Below are 26,074 nucleotides of genomic sequence, written 5' to 3' on the forward strand. Positions count from 1 at the left end.
TACTACTAAGTGGTTAAATAAATCCAAGTACCTGCTGGACATCACCGTCAGTGAAAGGAAGCTTGGTTGACACGTGGAACATAATCTCTCGTTGTCTAAAGACTGTATAGACAGATTCAGTCCCTGTCTGTCCATGGGACACGTCCAGCCCCCCGCGAAATCTGGAACACCATTTACAGGCATATTATTTATTTTCTGAACCACTTATTCTCACAAGCATCACAAAGGGTGCTGAAGCCTATCCCAACTAACTACTGGCTGAATCGGTGGCAAACCAATTGCAGGGCACAAAGAGAGGGACAACAATAGATGCTCACATTCATACCTAGGGGCAATTTAGAGTGTCCCAGAAACTTAGCCTGCATGTTTTTCAGATGTGGGAGGAAACCGGAGTACCCGGAGAAAACCCCCACAAGCGTGGGAAAAACATGCAAACTTAACGCAGTGAGGCTTCAACCCTCGACCCCAGAAATGTGGGGCCAATGTGCTATCCACTTGGACATCGAGCCGCCACAGTCATATCAATCATGACTAAAACCTTTATGAAAAGATGATGTATTCTATGAATAAAGATACTTAAACACACAAAATATTTTGTTGGGAAATCTGGTTTTGGGTTCTACACTTATTCCATAAAATTCTTCATCTTGCCAAAATACTTGAGACATTTCTATTATTCCATCCGGGTGATCATCAATGGTCATCTCCCAGTCCATGATGCGAAATTGTAAGCATCATTTCAAAAGCTCATTTGCTTATTAAAAAAATATTGGAAAACTAAAAAAAGAAAACTGATGGGAACTAAAAAAACTCAGTGGAAAGCATTCCCAGATGTTTGCCAAAATGTAAATATGAATGACCATGCCAGCTATGGTGCAATTACACTGATTAAAATCATTATAAAAAGCCATTCATGACTATTAAACACGCACTGCTCTATAAGAAACCGTCTGGTTTCTGTGAGGTTGACTTAGTTGTTTAGCTAGGTTGCAGTCCAAAATGGCACTTTAATGGTTATTGTAGCCATTAAAACCTGTTTTGGATCCACTTTCTTTGAGATCATTTTACCCATTTATATTAGAATAAAGCCTTATAGAGACATTTGACCTTCTCACCCTTGTATTGCCTCTTGTTCAAGTGCTTTCTATCACATCTCACCCCTTAAAGTCCTGAAGTTCAATGGTGTCACCGAGTATACTGAGGAACTCTTTGAAAGCTGGAGTCTCTTCATTATTCCCAAATAACTCTTCCTCAGATGTCTGAAGGGAAATAAGCAACAATGAAACAGCTCTGTATATAAGTGAACATAAATCAAGCAGTGGCATTACTATAATCACTCACTTGTCCAAATTTTTGGTAGATCACTCCAAATTTGAAGGTGTTGTTGACCTCATGCTCATCATAAGCTACAACCAATTGAGATCCCTGTGCAAAAACAAAAACGTTATACTTCACTGGAGAAAACATGTTGTCTTTTCTAACATGTCTCAGGGGCAGCTTTAGTTGGCTCTCATTGCATCAGCCTGACTTGCAACAAATTCTCACAGCCCCCAGCGAGACCAGTGCTCTCATCACTGTGTTTTGCGCACCAAGACGCAGATGGTATGTTTCCTTCCCGGAGGTACTTGATCATAGGCAAGCCTAAGCATGGTTTCTCCACAAGACTCACGAGGAAGGAAATCAATCCAACATGTCCAGTTTTTGTCGGAACATCTATCCATTGGAATAATGCACCCATTTAGAAAGCCTCTTGTTAAAGAAGTAGCAGGTTATTTAGACATACAGGGTGACCCAAAAAGATGCGTACCAATGGAAACGTTTTTGAAACCGATGGGTACGCATCTTTTTGAGTCACCCTGTATAATATGGAAACATTTAGCCTGCTCTTGTCTATACTTTAGTCCGACCATCGAAACGTTGGTGAAGCTGAATTTCTGGAGGAATTGAAAAGCAGTCGTATCTTAGAGAAGCCCTCATAATACAATATAATTGGCTCATCTGATATTAATTTTTCAGTTTTACCGCATACAAAGTTATTAGTGATAGGAGAAGAAAAAAAAAACTTACCCGAGGGTAAAGAGCTGGGTTGAATTTTAATCCTGTGGCATCTTCACACAAAAGCTGAAACATAGAAAAATCTTGTAAAGTTATTTTTCTTTTCGTGCAGAGGGCTTAAATGAATGCCACTTGTGTGGTGGGTAGAAAGTAAAATATAAAACGTGTGTTTATCGTACTTTTGCAATCTGAGGTACACTGGGAAGCTGGTTAAGGCCTGCCAAGGATATTCTATCATGGACAGTGTTCATCCTTGACCTGCCACACATAAACAGAAACCCTTCTATAATATAAAAAAAATCCAAACTATTTATTAAAATATAGCCCATAACCTTCATTTCATATGATTTTAAACCGTAAGTAGAGTTAGTGATCAATGTGGCCCATTAACCAAATAGTAGCAATCACCAAACACACATACCAGACAATGCTAACACAAAATGACACCCTAAGCCCTGGCTAAACCAAAACAATCCTTCATAAAGATAACACAGTTTTGATTCACAGTGTATGGAACTGCAAATGCAAACTGTTGCAACCACAATACTACTAAGGAAATACATTAATGTAATCATTTAATAAATGATTAATTTAATACTGATCACAGTATGAGCTCACTAAATATTTGTACCTGAGCATGATACGCAATAATTCTTGCCCGTCTACCTCCTCATGCTTCAAGGACATAATGAGGTTTCCTATACTGCTGCCAGTGCAGTAGTAGTTCATGTGTTCCTGTACAAAGTCATGTTTAGAAAGAAAAATATGTATGTATTCTTATGGACGCATTTCATCACATTTCTATTACTATCTGGTCAATATAATGAACCAAGTTCTCAGAAGTTGGAGAACACACACGCACCTTGCCCAAAAAGTGCTTGCGGAATGCCCGAGCTGTACTGTTGCACTCCAAACGGTAGCAGTGTCCCTCATCAGGACTCATGCCCTCTCCTCCATCCTCTTCTTCACAGAAACTGGACTCTGAAGAGGAGGGTGTTCCAGCTGGTGCATCCACATCTTCGATCCAGTAGCCACCAAATTGTGGCAAGATTACCTGGGGATATGGACCACCTTTCTCTAAGACCTTGGAACAGTGGTACAAAAACAACACAGACATGAACAAATCATATCATCATGATGATCAACATGATCAGGCACTAATCTCAATGCGTAATGTGTAAAGTAAATGGTCAGACTCACATCTTCTATCCGTGGGTAGGGAATATAATCATCCTGTGAATAACAAGATATAGTTGATCATATGTTTACTTGCATGGAGCAAATCACAAAAATAGGAAATGACGGCTCAACCAATGGTAACAACAAAAATCAAATTTTTGAAATTAAAACTAAGTTTCAGGAAGTGATGCTATAACCTGAAGCAGATATTAATTACGGGTGTTTTATCAGTTGAATATTGGTATAAAGCCCGAAGGCTGTAGGGTCTCCAAATACTGCTAAGGCCCATCTGCCAATCCTTTTTAATTCTGCAACAGTGGTGTTCTTTGCAAATCAATAAACAGCTGGAGTTGCCTCAACCCGTTCAGGTATACATAGACCAGGCAATTGATTTTACAATGTGAAAGCCATGAGAGTCGAAAGGAAGCGGACAAAGACTTGAACCGGGACATCACAACGCAAACACATGAGTATGAGAACGTCGTCCGAATGGTCACACCTTCCATTTTTTGGTCTCTTCAACTTTAGGGACCTGAATCCATTTGCAGCAAGAGGATGGAAAAGCACACGTTAAAGGTTAATTTGTAACGATGCAACCATTATGTCTCGAGGAGCATTATTCTTTAAAGCAACGGTTCTAAAAGAAAAGATCGTCTCATTCAGAAAGCATTCTCAAGGTCGATTAACACTGCTAGCGAGAGTCCATAAATACCAGAGAATGATGTATGTAGTGTGAACAATATTACATCTCAGCCACCTGGCTGTCTCGCATGCTCGTATCTCAAAATTTGTCTCATATCTCAAGGCAAACATTTACTCAGAATTTTACTAGTATCTCAAATTGCTCATATGTTGGGGCACTCGTACGTCAAGGTTTTATTGTATTTTATTTTGAAATGGTCGTGGTAGAGCTACTCTTCCATTGACTAAGAATAATCTTAGCGGACATTATAGTCCCTTTAATAAGTATTCGTAATGAAAATCTAACACGCTGTTTCAAATGTTTTTTCCGAGTGTGTTTAATGCACCTGTATTCTTTGATTTTCATAAAAGGCCACAGGGAAGTTATTCCTTGTTTGAGTGAAAAGGAAAGGGGGGGCTCTTGTATCAAAGTAGTAATGAATCGTGCGTGCTATTACCCAGTTGACAACGTATGTCTTGCGCATTTTATGATAATAATGAAAAGGCGTCAAAGGCAAATGTTCATTGGATCGATCAATATTCAACCAAACATAATAGAATTTTAGGTTTTAAAATCTTTTTGGAATTAATTTATTTTGTAAGTAGACGTATCATTGTACATTGCTTTGATCTTCATCTCACCTCTTAACAGCTGTATGATATGCTGCTATTCTCAAGCACTGTGTTAGTAGTGACTATAGTATGTTTACAGTGCTTAAGCCTTTAAACATCATAGCATGTTTTAGCATCATTTTCCCTCTTTTCTTTCGCTCATTTGTTCCATTCTACTTCTCTTTCACAATTTAGCCAACCATCTCTTTCTTTCGCCTCCTCTCGCGCCTCGCCTTTATTTTATGCCCCCATCTGTGCTCACACTTTTCAGAGCCTCTGCCCTTGGGAGCCCATAGAGAGAACAAAAGGGTCACATGAAGGGAGGGGAGTGTCAATAAAATTGAAAATGAAAAGTTGCTATAGCGCCAGCTATTTCTTTCAGCTTGGTCATTTCCAGTAAAAGCAAGCGACTTCACCTTGGTTGGCATACACTGATTTAATCAATGTTTGTCTAATCATTTCATGTTTGCCTGATTTTTAGTCAGAGACATGCAACACAGACATAATCACACGCTATATTAAATTTATGTACTAGTCAATGTGTTTGCCGTTGTGGTGTAGCTCCTACTGCTGCACATCTGTGGTATCTATTGATGAACGGAAATGAAAGGCAGATGCCTCCACTATATGGAATAAAGTATTAGTAAGCCGGGTTAAATGGAAGAAATTTTTCTGACCATACACATTGAAGACAGCTTTTCTGTGAGCATTTTACAACACCTACAGGCAATCTCCAAGCTGTATCCACAAAATTGTAACTAGACTAGAAGTCCATTTAGTTTTACTGTGTATTGTATACTTAAAAAAAAAAGAGTCTGACTGATTTACTGATAAGGAACCATGATCAAATATTTTCATTTAAAATTAAGGGAGGTGCCCTAATAGGATCTCATACCTGCATCCTCTCCAACATGTCGAAGAATTCGGCAGACTGAAAACAAGCAAACAAAATTTTGTAAGATATGTGTATAGACATTTTAGTTTTAGTCCTTGTCAGTCATTGTTTAGTCCTATACATAATTGATTTATTCCAGTTTTAGTTGATAAAGTCTTGCAAATACTGAGAATCTTTAAGTAGTTAATGATTTTATACTTGATAATAAATGTGGTTATTTTGACAAAGCAGTACCACATTAAGAAATATTGTTAATTGGCTACAATAGGTTTCCAGAGTTACACTATGTCTGATACTTGGATGTTTCTCTAAAAGCAGTTACATACACATCCTTCTTTGAGGGGTTTCTACTTTGTCACTTTATAAAGCTGTTAGGTCAAAATTGTGTAACTCACATGTTTGTGCAGGTTTTTGACAAGTGTGAAGTGTACACCCACCAAAAACCCAGGAACATCTAGAATTTCACTGGATTTTGTTATGTATTGTGTTTACTTCTAGAGGCCTTATTCTATGAAAGGATGTCATTGAGTCTGGACAGGGACAAAATCACACTTTGATTTCACACATCCTTACATCATCATACAACTGCAAAAAAATTATCTATGTCGAAAGAGAGTCCTAGGGTGGCCAAATTTACTCTTATAGTGGCCAAACTTAATCTCCTGATTCTAGACTCTTTGTAGAGCAGTCACACACATCTGAACAATCATCCACACTTCAAACTCTGAAGTGAATAAGCGTGTACCCCAAAATAAGTCAAAATAATACTACCTTCAAATTGTACTGCTCCTCAAGACAGAAAAAAAGGCTTAAAAGGACATTTTACAACCATTTGAGTGATTTGAGCAGTAAAAACCTGTCGATTATAACATTTTGAGAGGACTAATAAAAACCAGTGTTACCTGAAATTGCTTCCGCTGAAATATCATGAATCTATCACAGCTCCCTTCACCTTCAAGCGACTATTTTCTTACCGGGTTAAAATGAATAGAGAGTCATAGTGTGCTCGAGACCAAACTAACAGATAACAAGAATATAATGAGACCAAAACTCATAGAGGGACCAAGCTATGTTGGAATCAAGATCAAGACAAACTGAGACTGAACCGAGATGAGACCTATAGGATAAAAGTCCAATTGGAATTGGTATTTTTCCTTACATTTTAAATGCTGCAGGCATTCTTAGGTATTGTGGATTTCTATTAAAACAGGAACTGAATTTATCAGTGTTTTAGACAGTGCCTTTCCTTAAAAATACATTAAAGATGTTGAAGAATATTAAAGTCATAGTACAAAATATTACTGTTGGCCTTGACAGAAAATGGGACAATTGAGAAACGAGAAAAACTGGTTTTGAGACTTACAAATCTCAGTCTGGAAAACCAAAAAACAAACAAAAAAAGATTGTCAAAGTTTTTAAATTGAAGAAAATATTCCAATGAGATAAATGTTACTCATCTATAGTTGATTGATATGTCCGAATTCTGGGACTTAGTCCCATTAGTGGCTTTGTTAGAAATGCATCGTATAATAATGTATTGCATCTCATCACATCCCATCACATTCATATAATATCTCATCTCATTTTCTGAACCACTTAATCCTCATTAGGGTCACGAGGGGGTGCTGGAGCCTATCCGAGCTTACACTCAAACCCATACCTAGGGGCAATTTAGATTGTCCAATCAGCCTATCATGCATGTTTTTGGAAATGAGGGAGGAAACTGGAGTACCCGGAGGCAACGCTCGCAGGAGAACATGCAACACACAAGTGGACATGACCTAGATTTGAACCCAGGACCCCAGAGCTGTAAGGCCGACACACTAGCCACTCGCCCCACCGGGCCACCCATATATGTAATATGACAAGTAAAATATGAATGCATATCATCTAGTGATGCATTATCTTTCACTGTATGCATCATAGCTTTGTCGGAAATTATCATAGCAGTAACAATGGCGAAAAAGACAATATAATAATCCAGTCCGTCTTGCCCTGCATCTATAGCAAGGGTGAGCAAACCAGTCCTCGAGGGCCGCGATGGGTACAGGTTTTTGTTCCAATTCGTCCAGCACATACACTTTAACCAATGCTATTTCGGTAGAAAACAAGAAGCACCTGACTGCAATCCACTGATTGAACTTGTAAAACAACACCGGACTGGTGAAACGGTGTCTTCTTTATGCTTTGGAATGAAAACCAGCACCCAATGCGGCCCTTTGTGGAATAGTTTGCCCACCCTTGATTTAGACTATTGAGCCTTTACAATCCTTTAAAACAGTGCTTTATTTTTGGCCACAAATCAAGTCTTAATTTGCCATTTGTGTCATTTTGTTTTTTTATACAAGAATTGTATCTTTGAAATTTCATGGTAAACATTTCACATACTAAACAGGGTAACAAAAACTATACACTCAAGACTGACTTACCTTAAAACCTTTGTTGAACTATTCCCAACAGTTAAGTACTATTTTACATTTTCCAGTGAATCCAAATAGGGAAAACCTCAAAGAGAGCAGCTACAGGAAAGCATGCCATGTATATTTCTTGTTAATCATTTGTTTAGCCCCATTTCACATGCAGTCGCTTTCTCTTGCCTACACTCAATTCCCTTCTAATCTTTTTAAGCCTATGCTTTAAACTGGAAAGTCAAGTCAGGCATTTTACTAAGTGTTTGCCAAGGCATAAAACAGGTCACACCAGTGAGCATTATTCTTCATATAAACAAACGCATGCCTCTGCTGCACACACACATGGTTTATTGTTTTGTTCATGTGTCTCATTTGTGTATCTAATTTAACCAACAGAACAACAGTGGTAAATTGTGCATAAATGAATACGTTGAACATATACAAATTCCGCATTAGATTACTCAAATGATTGGACCCACACATCCGAAATCAATGCCCCTATCCTTGCACAACATTGAGTCTCCTTCAGACTACTGATGAAGACTGCCCCCCCGCAGATACTTAGTCATATTGTTGCATCATTCTTCATTCAGATTGCACAGCAGGAAAGAAAAAGCATTGTTGACACACCTCTCGGGTTGAACTCTTTTAAAATCCATGCAGGTGTGATAGTTCATAGTTTTGAACAGGCAAAAAGGTGTTACACAATGCTAGGATGAAACTTGAAATTACAAGTGAGCATATAAACCTTTTAGTGCTAAAACGGAAAATCAGAGGGTGGTTCGGCAGCCGAGTGGTTAACACGTTGGCCTCACAGTTCTGGGGTTCTGGTTTCGATTCCACATTGGTCCCCCTGTGTGGAGTTTGCCTGTTCTTCCTTTCAGTAAGGTCATTGCTATTATTCCTGTGGGCCATGTCATATTTCTAATGTGTAACGTGGGTCGCATGAGGGTGTGGTATTGAATAAATTTGTCATTTCTTTTTATACTGGATGATCTCTTCCATTAACTGTTCATATTTCATTCAGTGTGTGGTGTTTGATGCCACGAGCAGAATTCGTACTTCTCCTCTTTCCACAGTATTTCTCTCATAATTACAGCTTTGTTCAAGGTGACATGCTATCAAAAGAGACATGGCTTTCTGTAGAAACTATTTCTTAGGTATTGTGCTGAAAATTGGCCTTCAAAGTCTTGTGTCAAGGAAATTGTAAAAAAGAAAATCTCTGAAAAGATTTATAAAACAATACACTTAAAATACTAAAAAGCCCATAAAATTGCCTTGTGAGTATATACCATGCTCATCTACCCTCTGAGTCATAGACAAATTGATTTTCCTTGATTGTTACAATCTGGCCAACTAAAGAATATATTATTATTTCTCTGGGGTGATTCAATTTGAATACTGATCTTTTTTCAACTACAAGAACCTTTTAACAAAACAGTCACGGACAATATTGTGCCAGCCAAACAAACTCTAACACCTTAATCTAAAATAACCTTCCACACACATTTTAATTCACAGTCAATGATCACAAGTATTTTAGACTTGAATGTGCTTTTTTAATTCTATTTTAAAAAGACAGAGTTTCAGTCACAATTCACCATCAACACTGAAATTATACCCATCAATGAGGCACTGCCTATACGGGTATATAGCACAGAATTGAATTTCAATAGCAAGTGTAGGCTTAATAATGGGTAATTATGCCAGTGAGAAAGTCAGTTCATTGATATCTGTTGAATAAGTGCTTGTGTGTGTGTGTGTGTGTGTATATCCTACCTTCATGCTGGGAGGAGCAGTGCGTGGTGGTGATGGAGGACAGTCTCCAAGAGGGACATTGGAGATGTTTAACACCTCCTGTTTCCTGTAGAGAGGTAAAAAAATGTCGCATCATTAATGATTATAAATGAATTCAAATTTAGAAGAAGGGTGACGTCTGGAGCTCATTTGTTCCCGCAGTGATGCAGAGTATGCCTATAAAATACCCAGCATTAATTGTCCGGCATTTTTGCATACGCAGTGGGATTTGCCACAGTGTCACAGTATTTCTACAGAAGTAAATAATTATAGCTATGAATACTACGTCAAAAACTCTTAGTAAAAGAGGAATATTATCAACTAAATGTAAATTAGACAACTACAATGTGGTACTTCCATGTGCTAAATGGTAATGAATAAGGCAGAAGTTGAAAGACATGGTAGGTCAATTGAGATTTTTTTTTTGTTTACATTCATCATTTTTGCAACACGTACCTAATGTTTTCCCCTCCATGCAATGTGAACCATGTAGTAATTTATTTTTTCATATGTAACCTGGGAATTACTGGCCACCAATTCAGGGGTCCCCTGCATGGTGCCCATAGTTAGCTGAGATAGACTCCACGGCCATTGTGAGGATAAGCGGTTTAAAAGAATGAATGCAACAGTGGATAACAGTCAAATGTCTATCCGTTAAATCTGTGTTGTGAATGCAAATCCAATGATTGCAATCCATATGTCATCATCACGTGGAATACTGGTTTGTCCAAAAAAAAAAAACGTGCAAAAAAGCAATGCTAGATAAGGGGTGTAGAAAATACATGTTCGTTCTTGATACTGCTCATAAAACTATCAAGTTTAAAAAATGTTGGGTCCAGTAAGAAAAGAAACCTTCAAGTGACTGTGTTATAAGTAACTGAAGGTGACTTCTCTGGCAGGCTCCGTTGCACTTGATGTAAAGTGATTTCCTCCACTAAAATACAGTTAACTCATTGAATTCTTGGGCGGCCTGGCGGATAAGTGGTTAGTGCTTTGGCATCACAGTGGGAGACCTGGGTTCAAATCCAGGTCGGCCCGGTAGGCTCAGTAGGCTGATTGTACACTTTAAATTGCCCCTAGGTACGAGTGTGAGCATGAATGGTTGTGTCTCTTTGTGCCCTGCGATTGGCTGGCCACCGATTCAAGGTGTCACTCGCCTCTGGCCTGAAGTCAGCTGGCATGCGTTCCATCACCCCCCACAATCCCAGTGAGGATAAAGTGGTTCAGAAAATTACATATGATGAGATTTCCTATAGTGCATATTTCAAATGTAAACAAGCACATTCCGAAGGAGAGCTACCATGGTATATTCGAACAAAAAAAAATTGACTCCATGTTCTCAGCAGCAAATGACGTGTCTGAAAAATTATGCATTCATTCATGAAAAATCTATATTGCTTATTCACACAAAGTTTGCAATGTGTGCTGAAACTTTCACATTTTTCATTCTTGATGAATATTGATTATCTTATCAGATTCAAATTCTCTTTATTTTCTTGAGCTTCTGATTTGCACGATTTTTCCCAGTCCGCCAAACTGAGTTGAAAAGAATTTATCAGCGGACATTGAGTACTTCTCTTTGCAACTCACCCTACTACTTCAGACTAGCTGATAAGTAGATAGGACCAAAAAAGGTCTGGCAGAAAGGGAGCGAGGACTATTGAGGTGGGGTAGCTGCAGATTGAATGGATGTCAGACAGATCGCTGAAAGAGAGCAAGCCATGAAGTGAATAAATGAATCTGCAGACTAAAAATAGAGCTTTCAATCCCTTGAGCAAGGATGTCTTAGAGGTGGTCTCTGGACACTTGTTAGAGACAATGGTATCTCATCCATTACACCCTGAGACTATGCTCACTGTTGTCAACAAACATGCCAACGAGTACATTTTGTCCCATTTTTGTTTGGCAGGAAAGTGAAAGCAAATCTATGTACAACTGAATACATATATTAATGTCCCCATGTTCCAATACGTTGTCCCTTGCCAACCTCTCATCAAAAGGGGGTCAAACACACAGGAGGAAAGTGAGCAGTTTAGAAAGGAGGTAATTGAGCATTGGGAAAGGAAAATGAAGTGATGGAGGAATGGAAATACTAGTGAGTCAGTGAAAAGAAACATACAATGCTGCACCAGAATACAGGACTAAGGAAAAAGTGTGTAAGCTGCGAAAGTGGAAAAACAGATATTAACATGCATGGTAGGCTGGTTGAACACTGCAAATTGCCCCGAGATATTATTGTGAGCGTGAATGGTTGCCTTTCGATTGGCTGGCTACCAATTAGGCTCTAGAACCTTCTGCGACCCTTGTGAGGATAAGAAATAAATTGTCCGTAGGTATGAGTATGTGCCCAAATAGTTGGTTTGTTTATTTGTGACTTGCAGTGTGCTGGCAACTAATTCACAGTGTCAGTACATATGACTATGATATGTAGTGATTAGAAGCATTGCATCTATCTACCAGTATAATATAACTAGCAAGTCATTTAAACTTAATATTCCCTGTCAGAAAATCACAGTCAGAGGTCAGAGAAATCTGTCACCGACAAATACAAATAAAGATGATATCAAAGTATGAGGCCTGGTGGTTGAGTGGTTAGTATGCCGGCCTAACAGTTCTGGGGTTCTGGATTCGATCCCAGGTCATTTTTCTTGTTTGAAGTTATATGTTCTCCCTGAGCTTGCACGGGTTTTCTACGAGTACTCCGGTTTTTTTCCCACATTCCAAAAAAATGCATGGTAGGCCGGTTGAACACTTTAGGCATGAACCTTCTCCTCGTGCCCTGTGATTGGCTGGCCACCAACTCAGGGTGTCCCCCACCTTATGCCTGGAGTCAGTTAGAAGAGGCTCCAGCACACCCACGAGCCTTGTGAGGATAAGCAGTTCAGAAAATGAAATTAAAAAAATAAATACAAATAAAAGTATGAAAGGGGTGCGACCATATGCAGAACAAGAGCATGTTAAAACTGTCTAAAATTGCTCCCGGTTCCTCATGACACCTCTAGAGCAAGAGTATTGACTGCCTTGCTATGTTTTTATATCTGCCATGGGCTTTTTCCAACTGTCAAGTAGAAAACCACACAGATATAACACAAATCAAATAGATTATGGGCAGAGGGAAGTACAAACCTGGTTTCCATTCCAGCATGTTATATTTGACTGAGCAGTGATTAAATTACTTACATTACTGGTTGTAAATTGTCATGACAAAATGCTTAATGTTGTTTAGGAATCTTTCTATAGCTACTGTCAAACCCACTGTCTGGAGGACAGGATTAGCAAATCCCAATTTTCCAATTGTGGAAGCAAAGTATGCCTCATCTACCCTGCTTGCAGCAAGTAAATTTAGCATAAAAAGCATCTGAATTTCTTTTAGGTTCATTATTTCGTTTGTTGTTAAAAGGCTTTTAGGCAAAAATCTTGAGATGTTGGAAAAAGATAAGACAATTAAAACCTTTTAGATGTTTCCGTATGCCCTTGGCGTGTGTGTCACAAGTACAAGGACGTTACTTTAGGAAACAACAAATATTATCGATGCAACTAAGTATATTTCACAATTGGTAAGTTCAGTGACATGTGTAAGAACAGTAAAAAATCCCATGTATTATTTTGTGAAGAATTGTAAATTTAGTTTTAGCCAAAAAAGTAGCACACAAAATAAAGAGGCATTTTCCCCCATTTTTTTAAGACCGGGAAAAAAGGAGACAACCATTTTTCATTGTATTTGTTGGGAAATGTCTGTGAAATTATATTTAGTGGGGACATTGTGACTCACAGGTAGCTATCTAAGTCCCAATGGCAGGCTTAATGGTTTTTGGATGTTTATTATTTCTCCAGGCACTGATTTTTAATGCTTCTTTGAAGAGGCATTCTTCATTCCCTGTACAAGTAAGACCAGATCCAGTAGATTACTACTAAAGTAATAAAATAACACAGATAACAAGAAAAACATTCAATAGGGTTCACATCTAGGATGTCAAGAAGTTGGCAAGTGTGTAGTTATATCAACACCAAGGTATATGTATCAATATGTAAGTGTATCAAGGTGGAATCCCAAACTGTACTTGGAATATAATGTAATAAGAGTATGTTGGTGTTAAATTGATTTTTTTAACCATTGCTGAAAAAGCATAGTTTGTTTCTCAGAGTAAAAATAACATTTCACCTCTACTTTTGTTTTTTTTAATTTCACCTGCACATTATCCTTTTGGTATTTGCTGAAGATGAATTTGCAAACCTTCAAAATCCACCTCAAGACTGCACGTGAGTCACCCAAAATCCACACCACCAACATCTTCTAACTTTTCGTTAACAGGTGGCATGTTTCCGGGTAATGCTCTGAGATTATAAACAGCGCACATTAAGATAATAGGTGCAAAACAGAGTTCAATTAACGGAGCTGCTCAATGTTGACTTAGTTGTCCGCAATGGACAGCGGATATCGGTTCGCGTCATTTGAGGCGCTTACCAATATTCAAGACCAGCTGTTACGATAAAATAGACACATTGCACTTAAGCCTAGGGCTCACCCAGTACGAGTTAGGAAACAAGCATGTGTTCACATTGTGCTAAAACTAGAGACCACTATGTAATCAAAATAGCCTTCAACGAGTGCCCACTCTGGATGTTTGAGTGGACAGAAACAAATGTCAAGAAGCAGATATACAGTGCATTAAAAGACAAGTGGGAACTTTTTTCTTTATGACCTCAGCAACTTTGTGTTATCTCATTTACAACCTCTTATTTACCCAATGATCCTCTTTTTAAAGCTTGGCTAATGTATTTTCTCTAATGTACTGTGTTGAATCTTTGCTCTTTAAAACCAGTTACGATGGACCTTTGTTGAGACGTCACTCTCTTGTTACTGGTCCCTGCTATCCTTTATCCATTTTTTATTTCCCCTGACCCAAATGCATGGACTGTACACAAACACACACACACACACACACACACACACACACACACACACACACAGCCAACCCATCCACATACACGTTGCATACGCCTATAAAAAAGGATCCAGATATAATAAAAAGCTGCAATCTTAAATCCAATGAACCTAACGGAACAGACAATGTGCTACTTACCACTGACTTAAAATAAACTGTCAATGAATTAACAAATAAACTTTTTTTCACAAGCACACCCAAAGCTGAACTGGTGTGTATTGGTCTGTGTTTGTGTGATCTTTGGCAGAAAGCAACCACGGCCATATTCTTTAATACCCTCATATAAAGTACCTTAACAGTATTTCAGTCTTGTCATACAATGAACTTCACCCACCCTTCACTCTCATCTTTCTCCTTTTCCTTCTCCTTGGCTTTACGAGACTTGTGTAGGAGTCCAATCAAGATAACTGCAGCCCGAATGCCGGCTTTTTTGTTGTGTAAGCGCCCTCTGGATTGAGACATGCTGGGTTCCTCCAGGGTGGATTTTGTTGGCAATTGGTCCAAGGTCACACTTTTTCCAGGACTCTTGGGTGAATCTGACCACTTGGCCGTTTCCTTTTGGGGTTCCAGTGTGAGCTGCAAAAGTCACCACCTTAAATCTTAAGAGAATCTCTATTTCAGAGACATATGTGGAAGACAACAGAGGTTGTCTACTTTGTGGCGTGGATAATTGTCAGTTCCAGTGTTTTTCCTTTGAGGAAGGCTACAGACTGAGTTGGCCGTAATCCAAAAAGGTCCAAGTTGGCACTGTTGGGCTGCGACGTTAAGTCCAAGGTGAACTATCCGCATCCTCAGCTCCTGCAATGCTTCAAATGCGGTGATCTTCCACAACACAATATGTTGTTTGATGACAGAAGATGACAAAAGAGATTTCTAGCAGACAGTGTCACAGACTTGGTAGCATTGCATCTCTCTGCCCTCCTCTGACTGTCTTTCTCTCCCTCACTAACTAACATGCTCTCCTTCCTCTCTCTTTGTGACTGCTGCTGCTTTGCTCCCTACCAGCTGTCCTCTAAGCCCTGTTCCTTTTATTTGATAGGTTGGAGTTTGAGCAAATACCGCCCACTTCTCCTCCCTGTTCATGGAACACTCCCCCTCCACCTCTTTCTGCCCTCTTGAACCTTTTTGGATGTAATATCTTTTTCCTTTGAATTCCCTTTGAATCTTAGACACTCGCAAGCACAGTTTCTCTCTACATCTCTTGTTTTCAACAGTTTTTATCATTCAGGCAGACATGACATTTACTGACATGACATTACTACAGGATTTCGCTTACCAAAGACTCAACTTTAAACCATTTGGTTTGTGGTATACATGATTTCGGTAAATACAGTTGTGCAAACAGTTTGAATTACCTACAGCTTAAGTTATTGTTGATAGTCTGCTCCATCGTGGGAATCCACCGTATGTACAAGCTTAGGAGCTTATTCTATGCAGTGCCATTGGCAGGCACATAGAAACTGAAATGTGAGCTAACAAATAAAACCAAGTTTTAAAAACCAAAACAAACAAAATAAAAATTAAAAACAACCATGAAGAAAGATAATAAATTCATTAACCAACCTTTACTCAAATTTCAACTATTTCTTAGTTTTTAACCAGCAAACAGAGCTCTGAGAGAAAGCTAAAATAAAATAAACTACTCTGAGAAGTGTGGCAATTATAAGACAACATTTTTTTTGTAATAATCACTTATTCATTTTGAGATGTCAGATATCTGAACTATGCAGTCTATGGTTCCTTCCTGAAATAACCGTTTCAATCAGATTGTTATTTGACATGCAAATACCCATACATACAAGTTTGTTATGTTTTTACCCACACCTACTTGTCGCCTCTCACTGTGGGAAACTCCAGAGAGGAATATAACTATTTTATACATTGACCAACATTAAACAGTGAAACTCATTCCCAGGCAAAAGTGATATTTGATATATTGTGTAACAAGTAGAGTCACACACAAAATTTGACAAATAAAAATAGGCAAAAATATATACTAAGAAAAACACATTCAGTGTTTAGTTTGGCGAGAAGAGGTGGACAATTTAGGTGGATGGCTTAATAGATTGCCTGACTCATTTAACATATAATAGAGAGAAACAAAGACAACTGAGCAGCTAACATGCTTCAGTAATTGTATGACAGTGGCTAGGGAATGAAATTGATGCAACCCAGGAAACAGCAAACGTGACAATTACAAGGTCTCATTTCTTTCCCAAAGCACTGCTTATCCTCGGTTTCATCAGTACCATAGCAACAGACTAGCTGGCACAAATTTTGCCTTAAGCATCCACAAAATTCACACAGTCCATGAAAAATGATTTTTGTTTACTCCAAAGTTGCCACAAATAAATAACATAAACAAGTGCATGACAATCACTGTAAATCTGACCACAGGTTTTAAATTCATCATAGGTATTCCCCAGTGTAATGCACAATAACATGCACACAGATCGACTTTCACAATTTGAACTTTTAATAGTATAATCTATAATTTAACATTCATCATATTTTGATTTTGACCTTGTAATAGTTCAATTTTAATCTCGTTACATTCATATTAATTTTTCGCGGCAGAGTGGTTGGGAAACATTGTTATAGGTGGGTATTCAGTATATAAAAAAAGGAGAAAATATTTTTGAAAAAGTCTATTCATTCAGTCATTCATCTTCCATACCATATAACCTCACAAGGGTCGCTGGGGGTGCTGGAGCCTATATAAAACAACACACTCCTTTTTTCACAAACCTACCAACTGAGACATTTCACCAGGCCCCATCGTGCGTCATCAGGAGAAAACATGAGACACCTTTATCAACACTTTGTGGCTCAAACACAAAAATACATGACAATGTTCCTTTGTAATACAAGTACAGCAGCAGTGAGTATAAATAAACATTCTCTGCTGTTAACATAAAATAAGGAGCAGATATCCGAACATCGTTTTTAAAATGTAAGGCAGCGCACAAACTCCATTCCAGATCAGTGTCACATACCTCATTATCATTTTTATGTATTTTTTCTTAAGTAAGCTGAGTAGTAATTTACTACAGGTGAACAATACTTCAATATGAGCAACAAGTCATCAAGCTGCATTTGCATTTTGTGGAAACAACAATCTATTTTACGCATAATAAGCAGACTCACAGCCTGTGGAAACTTAGAAATAATTGTGAAAAAAACCCAACTGTCTACTTATTAAAATGATAAAGATGAATGCCAGAAGCACATTTTAAACCATGTTTTTCTTGCTCTTTGGAATGAGTTTAACTAGTGACTTGCCTGCTTTGCTTGTGGTCTTGAAATCTCGGTTACCTTTCAAACATTCCCCAAATACTCAGCAATGGGTTGCTAAACAAGAGATCATACCTAAACATGCATTTGGGCAATGCTAATAAAACCCGAAGTCAATTTTCCACAGCAGGCCCTTCAAGGTCTCATCTCATCCCATCTCCTCTCATTTTCTGAACCGCTTTATCCTCACTAGGGTCAGGGGGTGCTGGAGCCTATCCCAGCTGATTTGGGGCCAGAGGCGGGGGACACCCGGAATTGGTGGCCAGCCAATCACAGAGCACAAGGACACAAACAACCATTCACGCTCACACTCATACCTAAGGACAATTTAGAGTGTCCAATCAGCCTACCATGCATGTTTTTGGAATGTGGGAGGAAATCGGAGTAGCCGGAGAAAACCCACGCAGGCTCGGTACGAACAAGCAAACTCTGCGCAGGTGGAACAATCTGAATTTAAACCTACTATGCCTCTCACTGTGAGGCCGACTCGCTAACCACTCAGCTGCCTGGCCACCGATCCTTCAAGGTAAAACCAGTTTTACTGTATTCTTGTAAGTCACAAACAATAACCCAGATAAGTGGGGTAGCGGGAAGGTGAAATATTGTCTTTAGATAATTACATCTGGTTATCCAGTGGCATTTTGTGAAGTTGCCATCGAATTTTGGCAGCTGATCTACACATACGTACTGTATTTCCATGTCTATTTTGGGTAACCACATTCCATCTGGAGCTATGAAACGGTTTCACATGTCAAAAAAAACATATGGCGAGGCAAAGACAACAACATGTCTAGCATACACACATTAGCACCACTGACAGGAAAAATTTTCGAGCTTCAAAGAATAAAATTAATGTGATTCGCTCAACGTCCAGTTTGCCACAGGGAAATGAATTTAATTGCTGTGATTTTCTTAAACTCTATGCCTGCCATTTTTTGAAAACAATAGACCTTTCAAAAATGGATTGATTGTCCAGCGCCATCAACGGCAGGGAGCTAACGTGTGCCTAGGGGGACAATAGCGGCCGGCCAGACAATATTTCGTTGCACCCTTTCTATGTCCAATTGTAGGATTAGTGATGCTCGTTTGCATTTGGGATGGCCAATGAATTAAGAAAAACTAAATGAATGAAGCAATTAAAAAACAAAATAAGCCTGATTATGCGATTAAAGTGAATAACAAACATGCAAAAATAGTTTTGTTGTTGTTGAAAAGCGGCCGCCTGACTCTTTAGTGTTTCACACATTTGACTTCAGTACGGGCAGGAGTGGGCTCGATTCCCACTGGTGGCGGTATGTTTGTGAGTGCGAATGGTTGTCTGTCTTTCTATGAGCCCTATGGCTGACTGGCAACCAATCTAGGGCGTAGTCTGCCTTTTGGCCAAAGTCAGCTGGGATAGGCTCCAGCAACCTCTGCAACCATTAAAAGGATCCGCAGTACGGAAGATGAAATAATGAATGAATGTTGAAAGTTGACTGCATTACTGAGAGGAAGACGCAAACATTTGGCGACTGACAAAACATACAAACACATGCACGTAAACACAGCTTAACAAGTTAAATTTATTAATTGAAATAACGTAACATTGTTGACGTCCATGATGAAAAATAAAGAATAAAGTTTACAAACTCAAAATACTCACTAAGAACCATGTTAGAATGCTGTGATGATAAATGGCAGTCAAAGGCACACATAAAGGATCATGGGGATGCAGGACCCTCCTACCCAATGGAAGCCCAGCAGGTGGTTAAGAGACAGCCACTGTTCGAGCTGTCGTGTCAATTTCAAAGTAAAATGCAGAATACATGAACTGTACTTATGTTTCAGTGGATGTTTGTTTTTTAAGATTTGGGGCTTTGTTATTTGAATTTCTTCCTTTAAACAAAATGAATATTTTGTGAGGTGTGGTACTAGTATTGGATTTAGATTTTCATCAGGGTTACAATTAGACACTCACAGCCAGGGGTAGGAAAACCGGTCCTCAATGGCCGCTGTGGGTTTTTATTCCAACCAATCAAGCACAGACATTTTAACCAATGAGGTTTCTGCAAAATCAAGACACGTTGATTGCAAATTTTAGATACCAGATTGGTGAAAAGATGTGTTCTTGATAGTTTGGAATGAAAACCCATACCCACCCTTTGTGGAATAGTTTGCCCACCCTTGCAACCTGAAACATAGATTCCTATTTAATGTACTTCAAGGCCAATTTAAGCACCAACATGCAATACACGATACAAACACAAATGCGGACACCCACACTCATGTCTGCTTAAATAGTACCAAGTCTTTCCTGGCACTTCACACTCTCAAATGTCTTCCAAGCAAACATATGCCATTCTAAAAACATCACTTCCCTTTTTATCTCTGACGGAACACCACGTAAACATAAGGCATGTCACCTGACTCAACACCATACATTTGGACAAAGACTCAAACGTTAAGAGGAAAAAAAAGAAGCAGAAAAATAATGTGCTTGGCCTGGCTGCATGGTGGCTGGTCAAAGTGACCTTCAAAACTGCTGCTTAGTTACTACTTTATTCCCAACAAATACACAAACACACACGTGCACACACACACACAAACAGGCGAATACACTAACAAAATTCTTTATTCACAAGTATGACAGTGGGCACTGAGAGTTGCTCGTAATTATGTCTCAAATATTTATGAAGTGTTCATTTGCAAATGGCAGTCACCGCGTATAATGTCAGATTAGCATTGAAATGCCATTTGTGTAAATAAACTTGCAAAGTAAATACTATGTAGGCAAATGTCATCTTTTGTGTATTTCATCAAATGGGTAGCAATTGTGTGATGTGTCGGACTATAACATCCATACTGTATAAATAAAATGAAGTGATTTTAGTGGTTGACATTTCAAAATGCATGCAAAGTATATATAATACTTTGCTCTAATGTCCATTACTGTGTTCAAACCTATCATTCATTTTATTTACGAGAATCATCGATTGCGTTGTAAAAATGTATCTGTACTATCTGTAATATCAGACACACACACACACACACACACATATATATATATATATATATATATATATATATATATATATATATATATATATATATATATATATATATATATATATATATATATATATATATATATATATATATATATATATATATATATATATATATATATATATATATATATATATATATATATATATATATATATATATATATATATATATATATATATATATATATATATACACACACACACAAAATATCATTTCCCATGCAACAGATGGTATATTTAATCAACAGCTAATGCAATGCCATACTCTTGTTTTTAATTTCTTGTCATACATATACATATATTTGAGGCTTCGTACCTCTGAACAGACTTATGTTTAAATCCAATCAGTGTCTTTCCAGACTGTTTTAATACTGTGGCAACGTTTCAAGGCTAAGAGGACAACTCTACGACTATTCTGAAGTGCACATGCTTGAGTTTACACTCTCAACCATCAATACCAGCTGGCCGCCATGGCTTTCTACTGAATCTTCATCTAATTGCAATTTTATATTTCTTACTACAACATGCCTTTCCAAGCTGGATCAAAAAAAATAAAAATGAAATAAAAACTAAAACATAATTACAATCAATCACATCAATGTTATGCATGACTACTTGTTGTCATTTTTTCTTTTAAAATTAAGATTCATGAAAAAGTAAAATGGCTTTTGTAGCACACAAAGCAATAAACTAAAATTTACATGAATAACCTCGAGAATGATCATGAAGACAACATACGTATGTTGGACAAGGAGAAAAGAAGCTATGACACTATACTGGACATAGAGGCGAATGTGGGTGTGGATTTTATCTCCTGCTCACCCACCCACTTGAATCCTGAGTGAGTGTTAACAAAGAAATTCCATTCTCACTCACTGTATTTGATCCCATTCCTTCCGAAACTAAAGACAAGATCACAGGAAAATATCACATTGAAGAGTGCCAAAAGAAGTTCATTCATGCACTTTAATAAATATACATGTATGCCAGTTAACACATTCTGTCAAGTGTATTGGTGGTAGGGTGGTAGTGATTCACACATCTGCCTCACACTTTTGAGATTGAGGGTTTCATCCCAGGTGGATTCAAAGCTTCCTGTGTGGACTTTGCATGTTCTGGTCGTGATTGTGTGGGTTTTCTCCGGGTATTCCGTTTTCTTTCCACATCCACAAGGCAAGCTTGTTGAACACTCATGAGTGCGAGCATGAATTGTTGTTTGTCTCCTTGTGCCATGCGATGGGCTGGGAAGCAATTAAAGATGTCCCCTGCCTAATCATCATAATTGGCTAGCTTCAGAAACCTCCACGACTCTTGTGAGGATAGGTAGATGTGGAAAAACATGAATGGATGAGTTACGAAGGCATAGTCATTTTTTTCTGTTTGCTATTATATCTGAATGTAATTTTGTAATTTTCGATGGTGTTCATCTGTACTGAAATTAGATCCTGACGTCATAAAAGGTTGGAGTTAACTGCTTTAGATTATGAAGGGTTCTGATTAATGTTAAAAGAAGATAGTCTTAAGAGATTCGTAGCAGAACGGAGCTATTGGGGAGAAGGGGTTGTTTTCAGGGGAGACACACAGACACCTAAAATGGAACATTTTTTTCACACCCTGGATGTGCCAAAAGGAAAGTCTGATGGATGGCCCATTAGTTGAAGTATTGTTGCCTGTGCCGGATAAGATGTGACACAAACAAGCCAGACGGGCAGTTTAACTGGATTCTGTCACCTTTGGTGTGAAAGCACAGGTCATAAGTCACGAAGGGCTGAAAATACTTTATCATTGGAAAGACAAATGAAAGGATCATTAAAATCAGGTATGCAGGATCTTGAAATTGAGCTAAAATCAATGCACAGTTTTGGAGTCCTGGGTTCGAATCTAGTGGTGGAACTGTGTGGAGTTTGCATGTTTTCCTGCGTGAGTCCAATCTTAACTGAGAAACACACGAGGCGGGCCTTTGCATCATGTCATGAAGGGGAGAGACAACAAATCTGTTTTACATTCATAGTACGTGACAGCAGAAACATGCACATAAAAATCGAGATTATGGTGTCATTAGTTTATATATACACCATGTACCTTAAATCATGGCTTTAAAATTGCCTGCAGTGAAAACAAGAAACCTTTGTATATACATGACTGAGTAAAGAATAATGTTTAAATATGCACTTTAAGAGACATTAAAATGTGCATCTCTACTACTGTTTCACAACAGTTGTAATCAATTGCATGTAGAAAGTTGTGATCATTTTATTTCCAAATGATAAGTAAAGATCAGTATATAAATAAAATGCTAAAAGTGCACTTCAACTATTAGATAAGAAAAAATAGCCTGTAGCAAAGATTTGTCAAATTCTAAACATTATTAATAAATGATTGAATAATGTTGTCATGAGAAGAGGTTGTAAAAAGTGTTAGTATTTGCCATCAAATCGCGGCAGCATAAAATATGGTAAATCCCAATTACAGTCCCCTTTCAGCCTTCGGCATCTTAAGCTGTACACGCATTCTGTAGGGCAGTGTTTCCCAACCACTGTGCTGCGGCCCACCAGTTTGACATGAGTGAAGGTCAGGTGTGCCACATTACACATTTTGTTATTTGACAACTTCTCGCTACAGAGTAAATATTCAGGAAAATGATTGGATCCATGAAACGTTGAATTCTCCTTTTTTCCACAGTTATGTTTCTCTTTTTTCCCTTTGGGAGCCATGGCCCATTGCGCAGCCACTGGTTTGTTTACAACAGCCACCTGTTTGTCATCCCACACTGCTGATAGAATCATGTGGCACAGGCTATGACGCAAATCGTTGTTGATATAAATGTTGAAATTTAACATTTATTTTCCACATTTTTACAGTATTGGAAGACTTCAAGAATGTTTGTTATGTTTGTCCACCTACAGAAAGCATATTAAAACAAAAAATATATTCCCTCTACCATCTTTTTCCACTTTTAATTACAAAAAAAAGCTCAAGGGAGCCACATGCTGCTCAAGAGCCACGGGTTGCTGACCCATGTCCTAAGAAGAACAGGTGCTTTCAGAAACACCAAGTACTAAGGATTGCAAATATATTTTCCATCATCCAGTTTGTTTTTGATAGTAATTTTCACAATATTTTATACTTAGTGAACCTGGACATACATGGTTTGTCATGCACTCTAAACCAACCTGCATACACGTTCTAATAACATTATCTTTGTTAACCAACAGTAAAGGGGTCTTTATAAATAAGTCGTCACAGGGACCACTTTAACAATTCATGCTTTCAATTCTGTGTATGTTGTGTGCCACATTTGAAAGAATAATAAAAATAATAATAATTAAAAAGTCACTGAACATATAACAATGGAGGCTAGGTGAAGGAGCATGTCGGCCTCACAGTTCTGGGGTCGAGGGCTCGATCCCAAGTGGGCCCACACTGTGTGGAGTTTGCAAGTTCTCTCCGAGCGTACGTGGGTTTTCACTGGGTACTCCAGTTTCCTCCCACATTCTAAAAACATGCATGATGGGCTGGTTGGACACTATAAAGTAAGTGTGAACAGTTATCTGTCTCCGTGTGCCTTGCGATTGGCTGGCCAACGATTCAGGGTGTCCACCATGCATGGTGCTCATAGTTGGCTAAGATATTCTCAAGAACCCCACAGAATTCTTGTGATAAGCGGTTTGGAAAATGAGCCAAGACTCCCAAATTGTGAAACAAAACGTCATCTATATTACTGAGCAACAGATTAGTGTCTTTTGGAAGCAGTAAACACTTTCAAATTGGATATAGTCTACATGTATGTATTCTCAAATATGCAGTAATTCAAATATCAAGCTTATCTCACATTGATTGATGTCTATCAACCTGTTGCCGTGACGACGATTTTGCTGCTTATTCTTATTTACAGTATTAATGGTGTTGGATAAACCATGTACTAATTAATCACCTACAAACAGAATAGATTATGATTGGAATAGAATTATTTGGCGCTACAATAGTCATGTGACTAGTTTCCTTGGAGATATTGATTAATCACTAATTTTCATTCGCTTCCATCCAGCAAATAAATTACACTTCGCAATTTAACTGCTCTAGTATTAAGAAAAAAAAGATGGTGTCTTCAGTCTTGTCACTGGACTTCCATTCTACATTATCAATGTGCCCTGCTGTGTTTCATTACCACAGTAACTATTGCAAACACTGTCGATCACAGCTTATGCATGGATGCAACAAATCGAATTTTGTCACAAGCAAATGACAAAGCGGATGGTATAGCTACCAAATCGGATTTGATCCACAAATCGTGTCTGCCTGCAATGTGAACACCGCCTGATGTCCCCAAGGTCCCATCTACCATTTTACGACCGCCCTGCCTTGGATTTATCCACTCACTCTCTTTTCATTCCATTTCTGTTTATTCCAGTTTGTATAAGCAAGCTTTTTGCTATTTAATGTTAAAAAGATTTGAATTTGCAGTAAGATTTTATCAAGTGTGTACCTGTCAGCAATCAAAAAGTACAGCGAGAACCTTTAATACAGTTTCCAATAGCAACACGTTGGGGACTTAATCACAAGTTGAAATTCAAACTGTGACAAGCACACAAAAATACAAGTTCCCTTTTGTTCTGTACGACTGGTTCCTTCAAGTAAAGAGAGCAAACAGAGAGGCGATATTGTACTCTCAAATAAAACACCTCCCATAGCAAGTAAAAACAGACAAAATAGAAAAAAGGAATTTTAAATATGAGAAAAACATGTCTATTACGGGCCAGCCGACTGCAGTCATTGCTTTATATTAGCGGTATTCTTCGTTAAAGGCGGATAACGGAAATAATTGAGGAGCTCTGCCTGAAAGGCATGGACAAAGTTTAATCTAATCAACTTGTAATAAAGTGTCTTCACATATTAAACAAATATTCCACCGAAAAATACACTGGCCTTAACATTATGGGCAAGATGAGCACAGTACAAGAGTTGGAGGTAATTTATTATCTCATATTGAATCAAAATTAGATTGGAATGATGTACATGAATCTTGTCACACCATTAAAATGTGTCAATAGAGATGTGTGTTTATTTCAATTTACATGACTCTTCATTTAGGGATCCAATCATGCGGGGAGGTCCATGTTTTGAAGTATATTGTACAAATGCAGCTGTGACCAAGAGT

The 26,074-nt window shown here is 38.2% G+C and overlaps 1 protein-coding gene across 7 annotated transcripts in view; it reads right to left on the minus strand.

Annotated features, from left to right (window-relative positions):
* The window catches only part of rap1gap2a (RAP1 GTPase activating protein 2a), a 42,396-nt gene that overhangs the window by 8,073 nt on the left and 8,249 nt on the right, over positions 1-26,074 (minus strand). For 2 of the 7 annotated variants that reach the window (XM_077722430.1, XM_077722432.1), the window contains 11 exons: positions 9,613-9,697; positions 5,423-5,458; positions 3,734-3,766; positions 3,256-3,288; positions 2,918-3,139; positions 2,687-2,790; positions 2,235-2,313; positions 2,068-2,121; positions 1,342-1,425; positions 1,159-1,259; positions 32-161 (listed from right to left, as the gene is read on the minus strand). In XM_077722430.1, coding sequence (XP_077578556.1) covers positions 32-161; positions 1,159-1,259; positions 1,342-1,425; positions 2,068-2,121; positions 2,235-2,313; positions 2,687-2,790; positions 2,918-3,139; positions 3,256-3,288; positions 3,734-3,766; positions 5,423-5,458; positions 9,613-9,697 — 961 coding nt within the window. Of the gene's footprint in view, positions 1-31; positions 162-1,158; positions 1,260-1,341; positions 1,426-2,067; positions 2,122-2,234; positions 2,314-2,686; positions 2,791-2,917; positions 3,140-3,255; positions 3,289-3,733; positions 3,767-5,422; positions 5,459-5,817; positions 5,877-7,851; positions 8,053-9,612; positions 9,698-14,910; positions 15,568-26,074 lie in introns of those variants that run through there. The other 5 variants (XM_077722428.1, XM_077722429.1, XM_077722431.1 and 2 more) reach the window with 5 other exon arrangements.

The sequence above is a fragment of the Stigmatopora nigra genome, chromosome 8 (assembly GCF_051989575.1).
Source record: "Stigmatopora nigra isolate UIUO_SnigA chromosome 8, RoL_Snig_1.1, whole genome shotgun sequence".
In the NCBI taxonomy this organism is placed as follows: domain Eukaryota; kingdom Metazoa; phylum Chordata; class Actinopteri; order Syngnathiformes; family Syngnathidae; genus Stigmatopora; species Stigmatopora nigra.